Source organism: Canis lupus, chromosome 36 (assembly GCF_003254725.2).
Source record: "Canis lupus dingo isolate Sandy chromosome 36, ASM325472v2, whole genome shotgun sequence".
In the NCBI taxonomy this organism is placed as follows: Eukaryota; Metazoa; Chordata; class Mammalia; order Carnivora; family Canidae; genus Canis; species Canis lupus.
This window is the reverse complement of record NC_064278.1, coordinates 15,139,826-15,163,945: the sequence shown is the minus strand read 5'-3', so window position 1 is coordinate 15,163,945 and position 24,120 is coordinate 15,139,826. Positions and strand designations below refer to the sequence as shown.

General features: G+C 38.9%; 1 protein-coding gene across 14 annotated transcripts in view; it reads right to left on the bottom strand.

Annotated features, from left to right (window-relative positions):
- The window catches only part of MYO3B (myosin IIIB), a 427,138-nt gene that overhangs the window by 240,004 nt on the left and 163,014 nt on the right, over positions 1-24,120 (bottom strand). For all 14 annotated transcript variants that reach the window (XR_003141433.3, XR_003141434.3, XR_003141436.3 and 11 more), the window contains 7 exons: positions 15,172-15,268; positions 14,103-14,219; positions 13,489-13,593; positions 10,988-11,071; positions 9,765-9,967; positions 4,718-4,816; positions 4,234-4,348 (listed from right to left, as the gene is read on the bottom strand). Coding sequence is in view for 10 of the 14 variants with exons in the window: in XM_025460118.3 (XP_025315903.1) it covers positions 4,234-4,348; positions 4,718-4,816; positions 9,765-9,967; positions 10,988-11,071; positions 13,489-13,593; positions 14,103-14,219; positions 15,172-15,268 (820 nt within the window). In the remaining 4 variants the exon portion in view is untranslated. The remainder of the gene's footprint in view (positions 1-4,233; positions 4,349-4,717; positions 4,817-9,764; positions 9,968-10,987; positions 11,072-13,488; positions 13,594-14,102; positions 14,220-15,171; positions 15,269-24,120) is intronic.

Sequence of the window (24,120 nt, the reverse complement as noted above, 5' to 3'; positions counted from 1 at the left end):
GGGCTAGGAACCTACATCTACCTTTTTTGTTCAAGTCAACACATCACCCATACAATCATGGTAGAGGACAATCAGTAGTGTGTTCACCTGTGGGGTTACACCTCCCTCCCCAGAACTTCTTGATCAAGTCTCTTCTTTTCTCCCTATAGCTAGTCTGAGGATTTTCACCTTCCTCATTTTGCTCATTTCCTCTTGCCTGATTTCCAGCTATGCAGTCTTTTCTGGCATCCCTGATTTTACTACCAAATCCTACTATGATGCTCTTTCTTTTTATTTATTATGTTTCCAACTTTCTCTATGAAAAAACAAAATAAGCTCATTCAGGACAGGAAATACTATCAAGAAAATTAACGACTCCTCCAGCTGGCTTCCCAATTCATTTTCACCATCAGCAGAAGTGGGGAAGAAAGAGGCTTTCTCCATCCCATACAGGATGTATATGGTCTTTGCTTCTTTTTTTTTCTCAGAAAACACTCCTTTCACTGATGCAGGTATTCTCTCAATAAAATTGAGGATAAGCAGAAAATTGAAAAGGTCCTTGGTTTTCTGTTAGCCTGGAGCTAATTTAAGGAAGTTGCTCCTAGCCTGGTTCATAAGCATCTCATGGTAGTGGTTTTCCGGGCACCTTCCTAGGAATTGACTTGCCCTCTCAGTATATCTTTACCTTGTTTACTTTTTATAAGCCTCTAAGTTTTGGTTTTTGTTTTTAACCAGTTGTGCTCCAAGCACCACATAAGGCCCAATAACGAGCCTTCTCCCTTATGGGCTCTATTCCAACACCTTTCTTCAGTTCCTTTCCAGAGGCTCACAATATTTGTATCCTGAAAGCCAATGATTGGTTGAAAAATACCTGAGAGGGGAGGTATATCAATCATGCATCAATATAGTGTAAAAAGAAGTCAATGTAAGTCCTACTGTCATTAAGGTATTGGAAATCCCTAACTTACATTTTAACATATAACCCTTCAGTCTCTCTTCAGCAATATTCTCCCAAATTCATAATCTAACTTGAAGAAATGGAAAAAATTTTGCCCTAATCTCAAAGCCTTCTCCCTAACCTCTTCATCAAGGGATATGCAGTAAATATCCAATGTTGACCATCATGCAGATAATCTGCCAAAAATGTTTTCACATAGTATTAAATATAAATATGTTATGGTAATTCTTATCCCAGTAAGACAAGCATAATATTAAACAAAAATGGTATGGTTTGACTCAAAAAATAGGACTCCAAAGGCATGGATCTTCATAAAAGGGTTTTAGGTACAACATCACCCCACCCCCATCCCTGCCCAATCCTCTGCAAGGAATCATCATTGTTAGTGGAAGTCTCCTTCTACCAGGGAGGTTTCTTTAGAATAAAGTCAGGGTCAAGTGTTCTTTCAGATACTTTTGGCAGGTGTCCCAGAATTAAAATTCATGCTCCTGACTCCACACTAAGGTTCCCTACTCATAAAATTTTGCTATAAGAGTTTGGGTCAATCTAAAGATTACTATATGAAGGTTCCTGCAGGAAACTAATGACATTATAAGAAAGGAAGGTGACCATAATTTTCATTAAATTGACCAGTTCATTTATGCCCTGTCTAGAAATGTCCCTCAGATAAACTTAATAGTTCTGATACATCAGTTATTTGGCATCTGCCCCAACTACATTCAACTAAATCTTTCTGAATTTAGTCAAACTACCCTGAATTTATAAAATGAATTGAATGAATTCAGCAAAAATAGGCTATTGAGATACAAAGATATAACCAAAGAATTTAGGGTCAGAGGAATAAAAGCTAGTCTCTTCCTTCCATTTCCAAAGGTGCTGACATAAGTTGGTTTATTTCCAATTTGAACTGTTTACGGGACATGGTGAACATAGATGCATATACATATAATTACATTTTGGTTATTCATTTGACAGTCCAGATCAGGCACAAATTAATTATGTTTACTACCTATTACATTTCTTTCTGTTCATATTTATTCATGCAGTCATCCATTTCTACCCTACTTTTTTTCCACAAGGGTTAGAGATGGCATGGCTTATTTCAATGACACATACTTAGCATATTTAATTTGTTTTGTTTTTAATTTATTTTTAAAAAATATTTTATTTATTTTTTCATGAGAGACACACAGAGAGAGGCAGAGACATAGGCAGAGGGAGAAGCAGGCTCCTCACAGGAAGCCCTATGCAGGACTTGATCTCCAGACCGGGATTACACCCTGAGCTGAAGGCAGAAGCTCAACCACTGAGTCACGCAGGCATCCCCTGATTTTGTTATCTTAAAACAGCATCTGTTTATTACTTGCAGTACCTTTCTATTATAGAACAGGGCCATTATATACCTTCTTTTAGAACTAGGATCAATCTCTTTACGGTATTTTATAACCATCCTTATATTCATCAAAAGCAAAATATTATAGTTTTAAAGATTTTATTTGCTTTAGAGAAAGAGAATATGCATGTACACAAGTGAGAAGGGAAGGGAGAGGGAGAGAATCTCAAGCAGACTCCACAATGACCTTAGGGCCTGACATGGGGCTTGATCCCATGACCCTGAGATCATGACCTGAGCCAAAACAAAGAGTCAGATGCTTAACTGAGTCACCCAAGCGCCCCCAAAACAATATATTATTAACCTTATGGCTAATTCTTCTCTATTGTTCTTGTACCCTTTTAAGGTAGCATGCCCCTAAAACACTTTGGCATGACCCAGGTGACTTTAAATCACTCTACTGCCATCTCCACCACGCTTGGACTCTTCTGGTGATGCATCTTGATAATAACCAGCTCCATAAATTAATAACCATAAAGGACCTTTAATAAGGTTGGAACCTGTTTAATTGCTTTCCTCTAAGGAGCCAAGGGATATAGAGTTCTGTTTTTATCTGACCTTTGGGATTTTCCATTGTCTGTCAGTCTAAAGTCAGTGGGAGGCCAACTCCAACTGAGAAAATTAACAGCTGGCTAGAAAAAGAAAGGTATTATTATTATGACTAAAATCAGCCATGCTGGGGAGGGAAGGGCTGGACAAACTCATTAGATTACAGAAGCAATCCTTTACCCAGAGTGGCTGTCCCAGGGTAACTGGAGTGCCTTGTAATCTAATCCCTTAAGATTTAATACTCTCACCTAACTCCTAATCATTCACCACCTTTTGTTGAAAAAGCAAAAGAATTTGTGTATTTTGCCAAATTGATGGCATGAAGCCCAGAAACTATGACATAAATGTATCACAGAATCATATTTGAACCTAGAGTTATAAATATCTTCTGTCACTCCTGGCATATATATAATAGAGACAGCCTGTATCTAGTGAGATAAGAGTAGTACAGTACTTAGAGCTAGAGGTAATAATGTGCATCTGTATACCACGGAGAAGGAAGTGACTGCAAGAAAGTTGAAGGGGCTTAAATTAATTTGTTTTGGTACGCGAGGAGCTACTTGCATAAATAATTTCTGTAGCTGGGTGTAACCTACATATCCCTATATTTCTACTACGCAATTCACTTCGTTATCATAGCTGTAGTGAACTGACTACAATGGTAACAATTTGCAGGCACATGGCATTTACAACAGTATTTCTGCTTTAAAATTCACCTGTACATCTTGTTAAAATTCAAATTCTGGTTCAGCTGAGATGTATGTGAAAGTCTCAAGCCTGTATTTTTCTCTTTTAGAGAGAGGGAGGGCGAGGAGGAGAGGAGGGAGAGAAAATCTTATGCAGGCTCCAACCCAGCGCAGAGCCTGGTGTAGGACTCCATCCCATGACCCTGAGATCCCGACCTGAACCAAAATCAAGAGTCAGACATTTAACTGACTGAACCACCCTGGCGCCACCCCCTTTTATTTTTCTTGAGACCTGCATATCTTTTTCTTTTTTAAAAAATATTTATTTATTTGAGAAAGTATGTGTGGTACAGGAAGGGGCAGAGGGAGAGAGACAATCTCAAGCAAACTTCCCACTAAATGCAAGCCCAATGTGGAGCTTGACCTCATGACCCTACGATATTGAAAAGAGCTAAAACCAAAAGTTGGACACATAACTGACTGAGCCATCCAAGTGCCCTAACTAGCTTCCACGTCCTCTGAGCATGCTTTGAGGCAAGAACTTACATATGATCAGATGACATGTGAAAAGAGAGCATCTTCTTCCGAGTTGTAACATACACATCTTTACTCACACTGACCCAAGAATATTAACCCTGGAGTTTCTTTTTCTTTTGACAATCACTTACCTTGTCAGTGAACCCTATAGTCCTGAAGCAATGCTGAATTGCTTCAAATTGTCTTCTGTAAGACTCCTTGGAAGTTATGTTGTGTATCACCCTTCCAGTTCCATCAGCTATATACCTAAATGGAGTATGACCAAATACAATGAGCACTGACTTGGCAAATAGCCCTCCAAATACCAGGGCATCACTGGGCTCCTTCCTTACAAGGGCATTTCCCTTTCAATCTAATGCTCAAGTGGAATAATGGTGCACACGGCTGAGTAAAATGACTACAGTTAAGTTTCTGAACATTCCAGAAAATGAAAATGCTGAGATGTAGTTCCTGCCATCTCTTCCTGGATACTTCAACTTAAGAGACTATCAGTGCCCAGTTAGGAAAAAAAGTTCCATTTATTTCTAAGTTTTCTCCATGGCTAGTTACACATTCATTAAAAGTCAACAACTAAATAAATAGATCAATCAATCAACTAAAATCCCTGATACTTACCTAGGAGGTTTTTCCTCAGGAAGTCTAAACTCAGAAAGTTTCCTCTGGTGATAAAGACCAGCATAAATATAGTAAAATATGTGAAAATTTTTCTCTCCCCTGAAAAAAGGGGAAAGAAGATATTAATAACATTCTTTCCCCATTTCAAGTAATTTATAGCCTTTCCTTCCTGTGAAAAATATTATCCTATAGCAAATTTGCATTTTCAAATATGCAAATTAAATATGCCACATCCCAATTACAGAATAGTAATAGTGATAGGATTAGTAGAGTAATTGTCACAGTGTCACATGATTGCACACACTTAACTTTCCACAGAAGGAGGTTTTAGAGAATGGAACATTCATACATAACAGCTCAGGTTACACATGTTTACAGATCTTTCTAGTATAGTCCAAGTGACTATGTGTCTGTGCCACATGCTTTCTGTTTGGAGTCTGTGTGACTTAAGAGACAGTGATATCTGGCTTAGAGAGATATCGGGCAATCTCCCTACTTTTAGAGCCCCAGACAGGAAGAGTTAGGAAGCAGAACTGGTCCCAGAGCTGAGGTTTCCACTCTTCCAAATCTGTATTCTTTTAAAGCAATATCCACCATCCCCTAGTATCCTGCTGTCCACCCTTTTATAGGTCACTGTGGCCATGGTCCTTTCAGATATGTGCTCCTCTAAATGTGGTCTATGGCCTGTTGTTAGCCTATGATGAGATAAGGAACTCAAAGTACATGTCTAGACATTTTATAGCAAATGACATTGCCATAATATCCAAGAATATAATAATTTTTTGACAATTCATTATGTTTTATAAGGTATTAGTTTACAACGGATTGCGAATTTTTTTAACTGGTCCTACAGCATAGACAGTTTAAAAAGCCCTGTTCTGGATCCCTTTCCTTCCTCAGAGGAGGATAGTCTCTTCTGTTGTTACCCCGGGATTTGGCAAATCCTCACCCTGGCGGATTCAGCTCTGTGGAATGAAATCTTTCTACTTATTCTTTGTTCCCTTCTGCGACATGGGCCCCACTCTTTTCTTCAGTTTCTCCTGGGTATCTTGGTTTTCCTTTGGCCATTTATCCTGTCAACGCTCTTCTAGTATATTTTTATTCCTGCCCTGTATCCTAGATGCCTCTCCTTGCCATTTCTCACTCATTTGTTCCCTTAACTAATAAATTTACCAAGTGCCAGTCATGGTGGGCACTGCACCAGATGATACAGGGATACAGGTCTAAGAGGATTCATGCCCTATGGAGTTTTTCTTCTAGTGACAGACTGAGAAGAAACAAAGAAACTTGTGATGTGGGCTTTGAAACAAACACAAGGCTGAGATGAAGAATAATGTTGGGAGATGAGGGCTATTTATGTCAAGTCAGGAGAAGGACTCTCTAAGGAAATAACACTTAAGCCAAACACTGAAACATGAGTGGGGGCTGGGAGGAGCTACAGAAAGAAAGGGAAAAAGCATTCCAAAGACAGGGAGCAATATATACACAAGGGCTCACATAGAACAACAACAAAAAATGCTAGTGAGAAGGGCTGGGCAGGTAGGCAGGGCCAGCCCACCTCAAGCCTTGTCAGGCCATAATGAGGACTTTGTTGATTAAGTAATTAGAATTCTTTGCAGCATTTTAAACTGGAACCACGGTGAACTATAAGTGCATGACATGAGTAGGTCCGTATTTAACCAGGTGCATTTTAGCTGCAGGATGAGGACTAGACTCTAAGAAGGATAGATGCAGAAAGATCAATTAGGAGATCCAGGTGAGAAAGCAAGTAACTTGGATAGGTAGCAATGATAGTGATAATGGAGAACAAGAGTAAGCTTAAAGATATATTTGGAGGAACAAGTAAAAGAACATCCTGAGAGAATGAATGAAGGTGGTGAGGGAAAGAGGTCTGGAGTCTACCTCCTAGGTATCTAACCTGAGCATGCAGGGATGAGGGCATAATTTTAAGACAGTAAAGCCCCTTCAGGGCTTTATGAATCAGTATGCCTAGTACAAATATCACTTATTTTTTTTAACTCTGATAAATGTGCAGGCTTCAGCTGGACCCATCTTGGTCTTGCCTTCTTATAGTTTTTTTTTTGCAGATTTCCCTAGTTCTCAATTCTTTTGAACACTGCCTACCAATACCCATTCCTTAGCATAAATTAGATTTAGTTTTCATCCCTGTATCTATCAGGTTTGGCTAGGTTTTGTTGCAATAACAAACATCCCAAAGATCTTAGTGGCTTAACTCAACTTAGTGGTTACTTCTTGCTCAGAATACATGTCCCACTGAGGATCAGCAAAGGGAAGGGGGTGAACTCATCAATGTCACTCATGGGCCCAGGCTGATACAGTAGCCACCATCTTACACTTTGCCAGAGGGTCTTGCCATTGTTCATTTCCCATAACTGGTCATATGACCACATTCACAACCTCAGAGTACCTAAAAGGATAATTCTACATGTGCCTAAAAGGGAGCAGACTGAAAGGGTTAGGTGAACAGGACCTGCACAAGTCCCTATTTTCTCCCCTCATTCAATATTTCCAGTTTATTTTACCTCATTACTGCTATCATATTGAATAAATTTAATAATAATAATGTATGGTATATTAGATACCTATTATGTTTCAGATTCTATATTTGATATAAATCATTTATCTCATTTGATTCTCATAACCACCCTGTACGGGTGACTTTATTATGCCCTTTTTTGCATATAAGGAACATAAGGTATGAGGATATTATATTAAGTGACATATACAATAAGTGACATAGCTCTGATTGGAACCCTCTTCACATTTTCTTTATAAAAGAACAGTTTACATTTGAACACAGAAAACTGTATTTTCCATTCTGTCAGAGGTAGCTCTGTAAACTTTAAAACCACCCTAATTTGGGGAGAAAGAAGCAAGGGACCTCATAAAAATTAACTAAGAAGCCACAGGGAAGCTAAAGTAACTGTCTTTTTTTTTTTTTTCATTTGTTGAATTTGCATGCCAGCCCCTACTTTGTGAGGACACTGCAAATGTATGACAGAGGAGGATGCTTGAGTTCCTACCCCAGAACAAAGTGCTGTGGATTCTCTTTACACAGTAGCTTTTAGATTCATCAACTTCTCTCCACTTCTCTCTTTACTGCTGATAACTTAGTCCAGACCAACATTCTATCTCACAGAGATCTGGCAACAGACAGTCTCCTAATGGTCCCAACACGATCCCTATTGCATCCCCTCCAATCCATTTTCCCCACTGAAGCCAGAGCAATCATCTGAAATGCAACTTGGGTTTTGTGACTCCTCTGCTTGAAAACAGTAAATGGCTTCCTACTACTTTTATTTTTTTTAAGATTTTTTTATTTATTCATTCATGAAGAGACACAGAGAGAGAGAGGCAGAGACACAGGCAGAGGGAGAAGCGGGCTCCATGCAGGGATCACGCCCTGGGCTGAAGACAGCACTAAACTGCTGAGCCACGGGTTAGCATGCCCTGCCTTTAGAATATGGTTCAAAATCCCAGCCTGCATGATCTGCTCTCAGGCTCATCATTGCCTATCTCCCTGGTTGGAAGGAGCACCACCTTGCTGGCTAACTCTTAGTGATCTTTGTGTCTCAGATTAACTATCTCATACACAGGAAGCCCTTCTCCTCCTGGACAAGGCTGTGTGCCCTTCCTTCTATTTTACCTTCATAGCACCTTATATTGTTTCCTGGGATTTATCCTAATGGTTCTACATTTAAGTTTATTTATTTAATGTTTGTGATCCTCCCTCCGTCATCTCCATCCCCCATTTACTCTGAGCTCCATGAGTACTGTGACCTTGTCTATTTTGCTTACTCTCGCAATTCAAGCAGGGAGTACAACACTAGCATACCATAAGGATTCAGGGGATAATTACTGAATAATACATGGTGGACCAAGCTCCTGAGAAAGTCTGGTGTCCTGCAATAAATATAAAAAGCATGGCTAGCCCCCTAATAACACATACCATACAAGGCACTTTTTAAAGTAATTTTATTTTATTTTTTTAAGATTTTATTTATTTATTCATGATAGACACATACACACACACACAGAGAGAGAGAGAGAGAGAGAGAGAGAGAGAGAGAGGCAGAGACATAGGCAGAGGGAGAAGCAGGCTCCATGCAGGAGCCCGATGTGGGACTTGATCCCAGGTCTCCAGGATCACGCCCTGGGCCAAAGGCAGGGGCTAAACCACTGAGCCACCCAGGGATCCCCTTAAAGTAATTTTATATAAATGAACTCATTAATCTTCACAGCAAACCCATGAGGTAGGCACTACTAGCATCTCCATTTCACAGATAAGGCACAGAGAGGTTAAGTGACATAACAAAGGAGAGCAAATGTGAGAACCAGCATTTGAATCCAGAGGTCTCCATACTATTGATTACTATGCTAGACTGCTCTACTTAAAATCATTTTTTTCTTTTTTCAATCTAGGGGGAAAAATAAGTATGTGGAATATTATCAGTGTTTTTTTTAATAAACAAATTCAATTTTAAGGTATCTAATGAATTTTTTAAAAGACTTATTTACTTATGGGCGGGGGAGAGGGAGAGGAAAGAGAGATAGAGGGAGTCCCAAGCAGACTCTACACCAAGCACAGAGCTGGACTCGGATCTCCATTTCAAAACCCTGAGATCATGACCTGAGCTGGACGCTCAACCAACTGCATCATCCAGGTGCCCCAGTACCTAATGATTTTTAAAAGTATTCACAATGTTGTTAAATTCTACCTAGTACAGCCAACTCAAAAGAAATGAGTGTGCTAATCCCAGAGTACTCCCACCCCAACCCTTTGTATGTGGCCTGCAAACATCTTTTAGGTAAAAAATTACCACTTATCCTTCAATTAAATAATTCCTTTTTCTTGGGCAGCTTGGGGGTGGGGATGGGGCCAGGGATGCTAAGAACAAGGGTGAAATGGAGCCATTAAGATTACCAAAGCCTCCAAAAAAAAAAGAAAAAGAAAAAGAAAAAGATTACCAAAGCCTCTTGGTCTACCTTGCAAAGCAAAAACAGAGTCATAAAATAATGCACCTACACTGCCTGTTTTATAACTCTGGATTTTTCAAGGAGATATTCAGATATTCTTGCCCCCATCACAGCTCCGGTTGGTGTAAACATCATTTCCAGATATTTTCCAAAACGGCTCGAATTGTCATTGATGGCAGTGCATGCATTTCCAAAGGCTTCCACCAGAGAGTTGACTTGCAGAATTTTCTCTCTCAAGGTCTGATTATTGGCCTGTGCCAAACAGACAACAGTCAAAAGGAGCTTCCAGAAATATTACCTTAGCAAAATTGCCAGGGACCCCTCCCTACCCCCAGAATTCACATTATCCTTTCGGGAAGAACTTGGGGAAATTAGCACCAACCACCAGCACTGTCTTCTCAGATGAGCAACTCCCCAGGGGCACAGGCATCAGATGAGGCCAGATTAGGTTATCAATTTTTTTTTAAAAATTGCTTTATTTATTCATGAGAGAGAGAGAGAGAGATGGGCAAAGAAACAGGCAGAGGGAGAAGCAGACTTCCTGTAGGGAGCCTGATGCAAGACTTGATGCAAGGACCATGGGATCATGACCTGAGCCAAAGGCAGACACGCTCAACCACTGAGCCACCCAGGTGTCCCAGGTAATCAATTTTTATATCCAGCCACACTTCACTTATAATCCTTGACAGATAAAATGCCCAAACAGTTTAGAAAGAGTTTTAAATAGATCCCATAACTTTTCTCAGGCATCCATTATAATATTCAATAAACTTTATTTCTAAAAAGTACTCCTTAAATGCTATCCTAGTCTCATAATACACTAGTTCTGAGTATAAGTAACTGCTAGACCACTTTTCAGGTCAGTCCTTCAATGTCCATTTCACCAAGCTAAAAATTTCCATTTTTCCTTCAATGTTTGCTCAAAGATTTCTATTTTCCAATCCTTTAAGTGCCTTAGTGGCTGTCCTTGATCTTGTTCCTAGTGGTTAACCACTTTTATTACTTAATGGCTAAATGTTTCTATTACATTCAAAACATGAAAAATTAATTTCTGATAATCTAGTAAATTCATGCTGGCATTATTTTCCTCACTATGTGAAAGAAGGATGGCATGCTGACATCTTAAGATGCCTAGCTATCGGGAAGTAAACATAATAAAGATGGGAGGTTTTTATGTTACCACTAATGAAAACCAGCATTTCCACCATTTATAAAATATGCAGTGATGCTGCAAGGATTTGAACCATGACACACAAAGCAGGGAGTCCATACCTTTCCCAAGAAAGTCAAATGCTGAACAATCAGGTGGGCACTCTCTGTCTTCCCAGAGCCACTTTCTCCACTGATGACAATGCACTGGTATAGAAAATGGGAGTGAGAGTGGAGCATTCATAGCACAGTAAACAACCTGTATGCTCAGCGATGGCTTTCACAATATATCCACTACTCTACTCCTTAATTTTTCACTGGACGAGGTATCATAGGAATCTTTCCATTTGCATACACTGAGAGCTTCTTCCACTTTTCCACAGCTGCTTGTTTCACTGTACAGATGCACCACAGTCTATTTAACCAGTCTCATGTTGACAGATACTCCTTATGTTATTACAAGGAATACTGCAATGAATAACCCTATATATAGGGCATTATATTTACATGTAGGTTTTCCTGTAGAATAAATTCCTAGAAATGGGTTGTTGAACTAGAAGATAAAGACATTTGTAAATTAGATATAGTACCAAATTGCTTTCTTAAGGACTGGACCAATTGGTAAAAGTGCCTATTCTCCTACAGTCTCACAAATAGGGTATGTTGGATTTTTGCCAATCTGAAACCTAAAACAATGGTCTCTCAGTAGTTTTAATTTGCATTTCTTTTATTATCAGTGAGGTTGAGATCTTTTCATATGTTTAAAATTATTCATAAAAAAATTATTCATATTTTCTTTTTTGTGACCAGCCCATATCCTTGGACAATTTTCTTTTTTTTTTTTGTAACACTGAACTTTTTATCATTCCTCCCTAGCAGCTCTTTAGGTATCAGGAGGATTAGTGGGTGTGGCAGAATAAAAAACCGTGTATTTGGTCTTTGTCTCTGGTTCCTGCCACAGAGGTCCTAAGACTCTTGGAACTTCCTGAATCATAGGGGCAATAGGACCATCTTTTGTAATTTACAAAAAAAAGTCCCTTTCAACCAAACCTATGCTAACCAGATGGTTCAAGGTAGGACCCAGGATAATTTTCCAATGGATGCTGGTCACCAGAAAGACCAAATACATGATGAGAGTGGAAACTTTCAGCTCCATCATCCCAGCTGCTTGGGAAGACAGAGGGGCTAGAGATTGACTAAGTCATAAAAATTCTTAAACAACAAGATTTAGAGAGCTTCTGGTATGAACACTTTGAGATGCTGGGAGGGGACATGCCCAGAGAAGGTATGGAAGCTTGGCACAACCTCTCTCCCCTATATCTTGCCCTGTGTAATCTCTTCCATTTGGCTGTTCCTGAGTTATATCCTTTATACTATGCCAGCAAATTTAAGTGTTTAAAAAAGTGTTTTCCTGAGTTCTGTGAGTCATTCTAGTAAATGGTCAGACCCACGGGTGGTTGTGGAAACTCTGGAATTTGTGGACTGGCAGAAGTGTGGGTAGCCTGGTGTGCCACCCTTTTTGTGGCTGGCATCTGAAATGGGGGCAGTCTTTGGGACTGAGCCCTAACCATGGGGTTTGTGCTAACTCTGGGAGGTGAGTGTTAGAATTGAATGAAATTGAATTGGTAGACATCCAGTTGCTGTTGCAGAATCAAAGAACTGGTTGGTGTTGGAAAAGACACAACCTTCAGTGTCAGAAAAGAACACAGTAGGGCAACTTCTCAACTTGAGAAATACATGTATCTCTCTCCACTGACTTCCTCTCTATGGAATCCATGGTCATTTCACAAGTTTCTGGGAAAGGTAAGAACTTAGAGAAGCCAAGTTTCTAACCTATAGTCAATCCATGTTTTCTATTTTGTAAGTTGCAGTGTTATAGTTTCAACTATTCCTCAGCAAACCCAAAGCTGGGACTTTATAGGTCTCAGGAAACTTACACATGGTAACTCTCACATAAAATTTTCCCATCAACTTTATTACTTATATCTCAAACAGACTTAAACACACAAAGGAAAATACACATACTGAATGTAAAGGAAGGATCAACGGTTGGATATGTTACCACCTTGAGTTGAAGGTCCAGAAAAGGAAGCTGTATAGGTGAGGTTTGGGTTTAATTAGAATTAAGTTTAAAATCTGTTCAGTCTTTACCAAATCCACCACGATTTCTCAGCAGCTAAATGGTGTGGGGCTCAATCACTGTCAACCTGTATGCAGTATTTCATACAAAAAGGACTGAACCATGAAAATTCTGAAACCTTAATAAGAAGGAATTTCATTTATGTCATTCTACATTCTGTTTTTAGTATAGTCATTGCCATGTAATCAGGTTTGTGTTGGCTCTATGTTCTCATATTCATATTAGAAACATTCTTATTACATTTTATCAGGGAAAATGAGTGCTCTTGATGTGAATTTTTCATGTTACCCAAAAGAATTTTCATGTTCTCCAGCTGCTCTAACTTTATCACTGTTCCTGTTTCACTACCTACTATTTCATGTCCTATTTCCTTGGACCAGCACCAGCAACAAGAATGGAGTTTTCCAGAAAACATAAGAGCTGCAAAGGAAGAAAGAATACATTCCACTATGTAACTTGGCAGGAAAGGAAGGAGAGGTTTTACCTGGTCTTTGCTGAAAGTAACCATACATTGGTAAGCAGCATCTGCTGATGCAAATATGTGGGGGGGATTGGAGGCACGTCTCACCCCATGATAAAGTCTGGAAAACTGAAGAAAAAAATTATTAATTTAAAGAAAATATCTAATGCTCCAGTACCTGTTGCCCATGAAACCAAGGCTTTGTCACTTGTTAGGGGAATTGTAGTATCAGGAAGGGAGTAGAGCCACAGGCTCTGAAGTCTGCAGGCCTAAGTTCAATTTCCAGTTCTTCACTGACTAGTTTCATGAGTTTTTGCAAGGAAGTTAACTTTGCCATGCTAAGTCTCCTCATCTGCCCAACAGCTTTAATAATGGTGCCTGCCTCACAGGATAATGAGAAGTGAGATAAGCTAGTACCTGGTAGGTAGCAAGCACTAAATGAATGTTGGCTATTATTGTCGTATCTTGCTCTAAAAAGTTGCCCCTGAAATATAAGAATTTCTTCTGTGTTGATTATCTGCAGGTTGGGCTAACACCGCTAAAGTAGCATACGTTTGTTCTCACTTTTCCCTTTTCATTTTCCCTTGTGGTTTTTAATTTCCTATTAAGAAGCAACATATTCTAATAGCACTTCTTACCTGTGGAGAATATATGCTTAGATTCTGGAAGGGGTTTAAGGCAATTAAGATGTCTCCAACATAGGTGTAAATGAGCAAGTCCACATAACGCTTTTGCAACTGACGAATAATTGTATCCTAAGAGGAGGATAAATGGTACTGAGAGTAAACATTATTTCCAACCAAGAAAGAATTAAAAAAATAACAAATTTAGTCTTATGAGAATGCTTTCTTATAAAAGATAAAAGTCGTCAATTTGAATCATACTATGACCCGAAGGATCCTAAATGCAGATATTTGCTTTGGAAGAAGAAAAAAAATAGGAATATACTGAAAGAATTAGGCCCACTTAGCACCTGCTAAAGGACACTGAGATATCCAACAAAGGTTTTGTTATTATGAAAAACCTGTCTTACCCGAAACAAAATGTTCTACTTAGAATTTTATTTGATAGGCCATTCCTATTGATAAAGTATAGCAAAAAACAGCAACTTCATTTCTCAAAGCAGTACACTTGAAATTTATGCAGTGGGAATATGGAATTAAACACTTCCATGTTACACTTTAGTGATTCATGCATTGTAGTTACAGGTCTCTAGAGTTATAATCAGCAAAAGCAGTTCCAGTGCAATTAACAGCTCTATTAAACATGCATACTTTAAATGGGGATTATCACAGTTTTCAAATTCAAAATTCAAGCTATATTATCCTTCACTATTTCCCTAAATAAAGCTACTCTTTATGAAGAACACACAACTATCTTGATGTAAAAATTAAACTGCACTTTCTCTAAAACAGAAAATAATTTCTGGTGATTTAATAAATAATTTAGGCTCACAATATAAAGGGCTTTATTGGAAAAAATGCAAATCCTTTCCTCTTCATCATTTAGGACATTTGGGGGACTATAAATGAACACAACATGGAATCATAGTCACAGCAACCAAATGCTCCCTCAGCTTCACCCCAAGGCTATACAAACAATTAAATTTTCAAGTGACCTTAGGAGAGCATGTCTACAAGAAAAAGGTCAGACCATTCACATGAAACAAATGTCATCGCTGAGAATTGCCTACTAAATATTTAGTACCTCATCCAGAACCTCTAAATTCACCAAATCATCCTCAAGGCAGTATTTTTCAGCATTTTCCACGTGATAGGGTCTTCTGGTATGCATTCTTTCATGCCTAGAAATTTATCCAGAGAATATTACAGTTAACACAGTATAAAGTGTAGCAGAATGTAGACAATGAGAATGCTTCATTCATAATCTTACCACATGATATGCTCAGTCAGAGACTTCAGAGATGGGGAGAGGAAGAGCAAGCACAGTCCAGGTCCCCAAGCTGCAGGGCCCTCTCCCTGTTGCTATAGAGCTATCAGGAGTAAGGTGAGCTCCAGACCTCAAGCCTGCCTTCTATTACAGTGAGGGATATTGCCAAATGGGCCCAGCTAATACTTCTATTCGTTCTTAAATGCAAAGCAGCTTTTCCAGAAATAAATATCTCATGTTCTTTCTGTTAATGGTCAGGTATATAGTTCTCACCCAGGTACTATCCTTGAGGTCCTCTCATGCTATCCACCAGTATCAATTCCAACTTTTTGAAAAATATTTAAAACTGCAGAAAATTTTAGAGAATAATATAGCAAATATCAAGGAATCAAAATGTTTATATTTTACCTTATTTATTTGAAATCCCTTTGTTACCAATATTTCATCCCACTCCCCTTTCCTGAATGACTACTATTTGTTGAGTATCCTTCCAATCTATTTTAAAATATTGGTCATACATGTGAGCAAATACATATTCTATGTTAGTTATAAAAATGATATACTGTTTCATTCTGTAAAATTGTTTTTTCCCCACTCAATGTTGTAATTTTTTTAACTCTATACATGGACATACACATACATATCCATATTTCAGTCTCTTTAATCACTGGGTTATATATATTACACCATATGAATATATGCCAATTTGTTTACCCAGTCCTGTGATCATCAACACTTAGATTGATTCCACTTTTTTCCTATTAGAAACAAAACACCACTCAGTATCTTTATATGTATACCCTTGTCTATATATGTGAGATTTTTCTCTGAGAGGGCATTACTCTACAGACATTTAAAAAATTTGGTTGGCACAAATAAAAAATAAAAATAAAAAACTTAGTTGGCAAGCAACACTAATCTCCTTTGGCAAACCAAAATATAGTTTTTGAAGGTATAAAATTAGTTCAAGTCAAAGTAGACTTTCCCATAATTTCTGCATAAAGGTATCACTACTCCATGTGGTATAGGGGGAAAGAGGTAGCTAGGAAGTTAAAACTCTGGGTCCTTGTTTCAGGGTTCTGCGGAATGTCTCGTGGGCCACTTAGCAATTCCCTTAACAGCCAGCATGGCAGTTTGCTGCTATCTATAAACAGAACCTCTCATGAGTATCTATCTCGTGGGGTAGGATGGGGGAGGCTCGGGGCGAGGGGGGGTGGTGCTGTGAAAGTAATACAGTCATGGATATACAAATGCAAAAGAGTTGAAAAAAAATGTACCAAGTACTACTGTTACAACCTTGTCAAAATTTGGAATCAACAATTTACACAACTCCACATATTACTCAAAATACCAATAACTAAACAAAATCACATGTAAAATGCCTTCGAGGTACCGTCGGTTCAGCAGTACCACCACACAGTATGTCACTGTCACCTTTTATGCTCACCATCATCACAGCTTCACAGGACCCAGTTTTATTTTGCCAGGCCCCAGAAGTTAGTTTTACTGAACATTTTGCTGTAAGTACCATGTAGGCATCATGGCATCCTTTTGTGCGCTCTGTCCCTTGTTGTGTGCATTTCACAGAAGTAGGTAAAAAGAAAGAAGCAAATTCAATAGCTCTACATATTAAATCTTGACTTTATAATATGATAGAGATGGGCAAAGAAAACACTTTTTTCCTCCCTGCCTGTTAAATTTTACTTCCCAATTCCCATAATTGATAGATTTGAAGAAGGGGTATTTGAAGCATGGTATTAGTCATTTCCAGTGCTGGAGCCAGTTTTGCTGCTAATTCATATAGAGATCCAAAATAGCTGAAGCTTAATTTTATTTAATAAAATCAAACGTACAACCTAAGCATTTTAAAATTATTAAACAGAAGGGTTTATTCATCTGTGCTGTAATATATAATAGCGATGTCAAAGAGAAATCAGATTGAACTAAAATACAAACTTTTACTAAAACTCAACTGCTGCCTGCTTTTGGCTAGCAACTTTGCTAAATAAAACAGCAGAAGGGTGCATATTTTCCGGCCAAATCCCCTTCATGTAAAACCTAAGCATTTTTTTTCCTTGAAGCTCATCATGAAATATCATGACACATTTTTTAAGAAAACTAAATTTTCAACATATTAATAAATACATCTAATTAATCTTCCTAAATCCTTACCTTACAATTGTATCAAATAGGCTAAGTTAGAGTTTATTCTATACATCTTCAACAAAGAAAATGAGGAATTAAAAAAATCATCCACAGATCTGGTTCAAGTCAAGATGGAGTAAGCACTCTCCACTCTACCTTCCTACTGAATACAACTAAATATCCTAGACAGAAAGCACAGGCCTTTCAGAAGTAAACATAACAGGAAGACTGGGGAAATCAGAATTTCAAATACCACTGAATCAATGGCAAGTTTCCCACGGATTATTTTTTTCCTCCAGGAACTCCTGACCCGAACCACATACAGGGATGTCAAGTTTCATACTAGATGACATTTTTATAGCCAACCAAAAATGCAAATACTGACAAAACCTCACTTGTAATATCACAAATAAATAAACTCGAAATAAAGTTGTGACTTTCAAGGTGAACATGTACAATGTAATACCACCAGGATCAAAACTGTCATCTTTTGAATCTTGCAGCAGATTGTCTATATACCAGTACAGATTTAATTTCCAGGAATCATGCAGATACTGTCTGAAAATCTGAGCCTGATTCTCATAAAAATCTTCCCCTTTTAATATTTTATAAACAACTTTTAAAAGATTTCACCTGCTATGATTAGCCACATATGGTCTCTTCCCACGTTTGTTGGCAATCAAATTCCTTAGACTTATTTGCTTCCAAAATTGAAGCAGGCAATCTAGAAATTGATGTTGGTGCAAGATATTTCCACTCTATCAAGACAGATTCATTTTTTCAACCAGTGGAAAAAAAATATCTCTTAGCCCCATCTCTGCCTTCCCCGACTAGTGTTCTGAAACTGCCACCTGCTTCATTTTCCTTTGGAGTCTTCTGAAGACAAAAAATTACTTATTCCAGTTCTTACCTGTTTTTAAAAAATTATCCTGGACTTTCAATAATATTAATAAAAAGTATTATGTTGTTTTATATTTGTCTATTTCTAGTTGAAACTAATAAAAATAATTTGGTTTAAATTTTTTAGTTTTCTTTCATTAAATGATTTGTCGTCATCACTGGTCATTACCAGCTTAAATTTCCTTTAAATTCACATGCTCCATCTAGTGCCTTACTTGAAAATAGCATCTATTATCAATTTTTGCTGAAGAATTCTTAATGTGAAAATTACAAATTTCCAACTACAAGGTACTTGGATTGAATGTTTCAAAGCTCAGAGAAATGGATAAATAGGTAAGTGGATGGATGAATAGCAAAAGGCATTCTATTAAATCAAAAGGATAAGTTTTAACGACTCAAAAGACATTTTCAAATCCCAGCAAAGTCCATACTGCTTTTTGCTAGATTCTTACTTGTTTTTATGAAGCTCTAAATATGTTGGCTGCAAAGCCTGACTTCCTAGACAAATAGAGTTTGTGGGAGGGTGGGGGTAAAGCTTAGAAAAGAAGAAACTCAAAACTCTGGGTTGGGCTGTTTCCTGGAATTTGGGGTTGGTGGGAGCTGGTAGGTAATGAGTAGGACTGACCTTAGGTTTCAGGGATCAGGAAAAGGAGGATTGGTGTCAGAATTCCTGGCTCAGGTAAGAGGGAAACAAGGGTAAGTCTGAAACATCAAGTCCAAGGAAATGGGTGGAGATTAAGAACTGGATCTGAAGAGTAGGTGAGATAGGCAGAGGCTAACAGTTCCTATAAGACAAGGGTAGGCACAGATGAGGTAGAAGACGGGAGATACTTTGGAATGTCTTAGGTCCAGCCCATGAGTGAGAAACAAGCTGTAGAGGGTACCAAGCTGGTTCAGACACGGGGCATTGTTCTCTGGGAATAAATCCCTGAAGTACTGTTGCCTTTACTATAGTTTCATCTCTATGCCTGCATTATGGGTAACCTCATTTGTGTATGATACTCTTTAATATCTCATCAATGGGCTACAGACTTCTCTGTTCAAGCTGCTGGCCATAGGAAGATTTTGACAAATATTATATATTTTGTCTGAAAGTAATTCCTTAATCCCTAGCCTCTTCCCATCTGTTAACTATGCCCATGGAAGCAGTGACTTCCATGTAAGTAGGTCAAAATGGGGCTTCACATAGGTGCAGCAGGATGCGTTCTTCCCTTTACCACCAACTATGATGAAGAACAAAGCAAAAGAAGACCCTCTAAATCATAACTCAGGATGGGAAGGAAGTAAAACTTTTTAGCCTACTAATTACAGAAGATATGCTAGTAAACAGAGATTCAATGCTGTACTGAAAAATGTCTGATGGCATTTTAGGAACAGTCATGCTGTGACAGGACCATTGTGAAGGATACCTCTACAACAGTTCCTCCACACTCAGGCTCAGAGCCCTCCCCTCCATCCAAGAGTAGAACTGGAAGGAATGGAGAATGACTAACTCTTCCATCAGATTCCACATACAAAAGGAAGTAAAATCTGTTGAAGGTGGAGAAAAAAGGGGGAAAGAATAGAAGTAGTAAGAAAAAAGGTCCAGGCTCAAAAGTGGTGGTCCTCAAGATTCTAAGACAAAGGCTTTGGTGGCCATGGACAGAGTTGAGGCACAACTTGACAAGTTGGATAGATCAGAGGAACCTGAAAGTTCAGAGGAACTCCCTTATCACCACATTCAATGCATTCTACCCATATAGTGAGGAAACTATTACTCAAAACTGGAGAAGTAGTACTATTATATTTCTTCCAAATCATTATTTACATTTCAATATATCCTTTGATAGCAGAGCTAATGAAAGAGAAACTTTTATTTGACTGTAACTATATAATCATGGACCTAAAATGAGAAAAAACAATGGCAGACCATCTAGGTGTGATACCATTTTACTGAGAGTCAAATATGGGTAGAGATACCACCTAGATAACTTTAACTACATGAGCTCTATCTTGACCTAGAACTTAAGTTTTTATCTATCAAGCAAACATTACAATACATTGATTAAAAAATAGAGTTGTTTGGATGGAAATCATCGTAACTCCCAGTTTTTCATCTAAGCATGATTTTGGCCAGAATTCCAATCAATCAGCATCTTATCATCAGTCATAAATTTGATATACTCACCTTCTCTAGGCAGCAAGAATCAGTGACTACATCAGAAAATTAAATATTAATTTATTCACTCAGTTACAGACATATAGATAGATAGCAGATACTAATTATATTGGTGTGGATTTATTTCTTGTCTGTTAGGAGAACAGGAAGCGCTTTAATCTCTTTTGTGTCATGTATCTTCAGCACTTGATAAAGTAATCATTCAGAAGTCATTCATTTAGGGGTGCCAGGGTGGCTCATTTGGTTAAGCATCTGCCTTCGGTTTAGGTCATAATCCCAAGGTCCTGGGATGGAGGCCCTCATTTGATTCCTAGCTCAGTGGAGTCTGCTTCTCCCTCTGCCCCTCCTCCTGCTCATGCTTTCTCTTTCTCTCAAATAAATAAAATCTTAAAAAAAAAAAAAATTTCATTCATTTACATAAAGAGTCCAGGAGCTCATGAGTGTATGTATTATGTTAGATGTGAATATATATGCATGTTTGAAGGTAAAAGAGGAAGCAAATGAGCAAGGCTTACTGGAGAAGGCTAGACAATTAAGCAGTGAGAAATCTGTTTTTAAAGGTCACTGCTGCACATTGAAAAGAAAATCAGAAAAGCTGAGGTAATTGTTTTAACCAGCCTCAGGCAAACTGCAAAAGTAGAATCAAAATCCATTAAACAGAGCAGAAAACAACCAGCAACTTAATTCTTCTACCAAATACTACTTACAGTAGACCCCTGGCATTTGAGGGTTTAAAATCTGTGGTTTCAGTTAGGCCCAACCCACCCACAAGGGAAAGACATGTTAGATCTTGTCATTTTACTAAGGATTGCAGTTGGGCCCATGATGGGAGGTTGGAAGGCAGGAGGGAATCATAGCACAGCCTACCCAGCATCTTCCCTGCCTCCACTCATATTCCAGACAGTTGATGAAGTCAGGGATTTCATCCCTGGGGGGAAAAGTCGTGTTGAAGGCCGAGGAAATGGGAGCTGATGTAAAGGAAATGGCCAAACTGCTTAAAAGCATCCCTGATGATTAAGTAAAAAAATAAAGCTCCCAACTACTGTTCAGGGGATTTTAGGGCTTTTTAACCTCCTTTGAGAGAGTAAGCCTTGGCTTCAAAACTACTCTATCATACCTGAATCAAATATATGCTATGGCAAAATTATTGAATTACTGGAAAAACTTAAATTCCAACAGTTACACTCATACACTATAGTCAGCATTGGGTATCAAATGGGTATCAAATCTCAACACAATGTTGCTCCTTCATAGGGGCCTCACATACATGATGTAAAAGGGGGAATGGATCGTGGCTTCACTTTCCACACAACTAGATCACTCTGAAGAGCTAGACTGCTTAGATCCAGGAGAGGGGAGATGGGGTTTCACCACCATTCAAGTCATTCTTCATGCACACTTCATGTACACCACCATTCAAGCAGTTCCTCGTCTATAGTGAACAAGCTCCCATGATTCCTAGCCTTCTCTTGAACACGTACTCATCTCAACAGAACTGAAGTAGATCACTGCCCCATAAGGCGTTTGACCCAACTTCACTTTCCACCTACTCACTGTGAGAAGGTAGCAGAAGGGGCATCTTCCTTGCTCCTCTCTGCATTTCTCAGCCATACTTCTCCCTAACCAATCTTTCACCTTTTAAAAATGCCACATCATTCCTGTATATCATTTCCTCCAGCACTTGACCTCCATTTTCCTTTCTCTCTATTCCCCTGGTATCAGTCTTTGGTTTTCCCACCCCTGATCAACCACTTTGTTATTTCTTTCCACAAACTGATCTCAGGGTTCCTCAACTTGTCAACTCTCCAACAACTTTTCTAACTCCACTGAATTTCTCTACAAGTTCAGCCATGACTAGTTCCCAGTTATTTTTCAAAAGTTCCCAAGATCTCAGTTCTACTACAGTCCACTCACCAACCACTCACTGAATCTGCTCTTTATCTGCATTGCGACTGCCAGTCTCTTGACCTAGACCAGGCTCAAAGGTTAAAAAGCCACTTCTGGCCTCACTTTCTTCCAAATCCCCAAAAGATCCCAAGGATACTTTCCTCATCTTTATTCCTCTGCTCCCTTGTCCACCCATCATGTCCATCAAGTTAGCCTCCAATCTGAAGACCAGAGTATCTGCTTCCTCTACTCCTACCCTTTTACTAAGAATTGCAAAAGATAATAGGAAAGGCAGTGGTGGTAAAGGTACATTTTTTTAGAGGTTCTGGTGCTGAATGCTCTACATGCATTATTTTAAATGGTGATTAACTTCACTACAATGGAATGCTATTCAGTTAAGTTCCTCTTGGGTTTTCTGTGCTATTGAGCAATCATCATGTCCATCTTTAATGGACCCTTTATAATATTCCTCCTAGTGGCTGTTCCAAAGAGTTAACATTTCCCTGGTGTCCACAGCCCACTCCCAACTTTGAGACCATCTTTCTTACTTTTTTTGAAAGATAAAGGGCATTCAACATGAGTTGCCTCATAGGACCCCCTTTCCCTATCCCACTCTCACCCCTCAAATTTTCCAGATATCTTCATCTAATCTTTCTGTGTCTTTCTCAATCTAGAGGTTCTTCCTAAGGTCAACCCTTCTCTTAGGCCCTTGTTCCCACTTCCTCTTGCTTCCTCTATTACCTCCTCTCCCTCTTTATTTTCAATGTGTCCCTCTACGTAAGATCCTCCACTTCACCTGTCCAAGTTTGCCCCATTCTTTAAGAACCTGCCGTCTTCCCCTCAAACCATCAACTTCTCTCTCCCCTGGAGAAAATACTAAAGTGGAAAGAACATTCCCTGACTTTGCTGGAACAGTAAGACAGTTTTCCCTACAGTCTGTAGGTTTCATTTCTCTGCATTTGGTTCTCAAAACTAAACAATTCTCCAGCTGAGGGACTCAGAGCCATTTGGAACACTGCAGAACCCTTAAAGAAAGCTGAAAACTTTGTGTATATCTGGAAGTACCTGGCATTGCATTTGGTAGGTTAGGAAAAGGAAGCATAATCTCTTTACTGATCTGGGTCCCTTAGTGTCTTACAATTTCTGTTTGGTTGCAGTCTTAACCATGGCAGAGAGGCAGCCCAATTTGGACAGACCCTGTAACACTTCTCTCTCTGTCTCTGCTCTCTCTCATCAAATCCACCACTAAGTCCTTAATATCGTCTGTTATTTGCAAATTGTCACAATCTGTTCACTTGTCTCTCTGTTCCTGCCTTGCCCAGCTCCAATCCATTCTCTATACTGCAATCAGAAGGACCTTCCTGGAGTACATGCCTGCTTAAAAACCTTCACTGGCTCCTGAGTTCCCAAGAAAGAAATGGAAGCTCTGTAGCCCATCATGACCTGGCCCCTGCCTGCCTGGTTTCTCCCTCTCCCTGTTCCATGCCAAGCTCCAGCAATGCCAACGAAATGTTCACCAAATTCCTTAAGCTCTCTCCAGCCTCTGTACCTTTGCCCTTTGATCACTGCTCATTATTCTCCTCTACCCAGAATAATCTGTTTCCTCTTCTATTCATTCTTCAGGATACAAAGATCATCTCCCCACCAGTTCCAGGGGTCTTTTCTTTCCAGGTGTT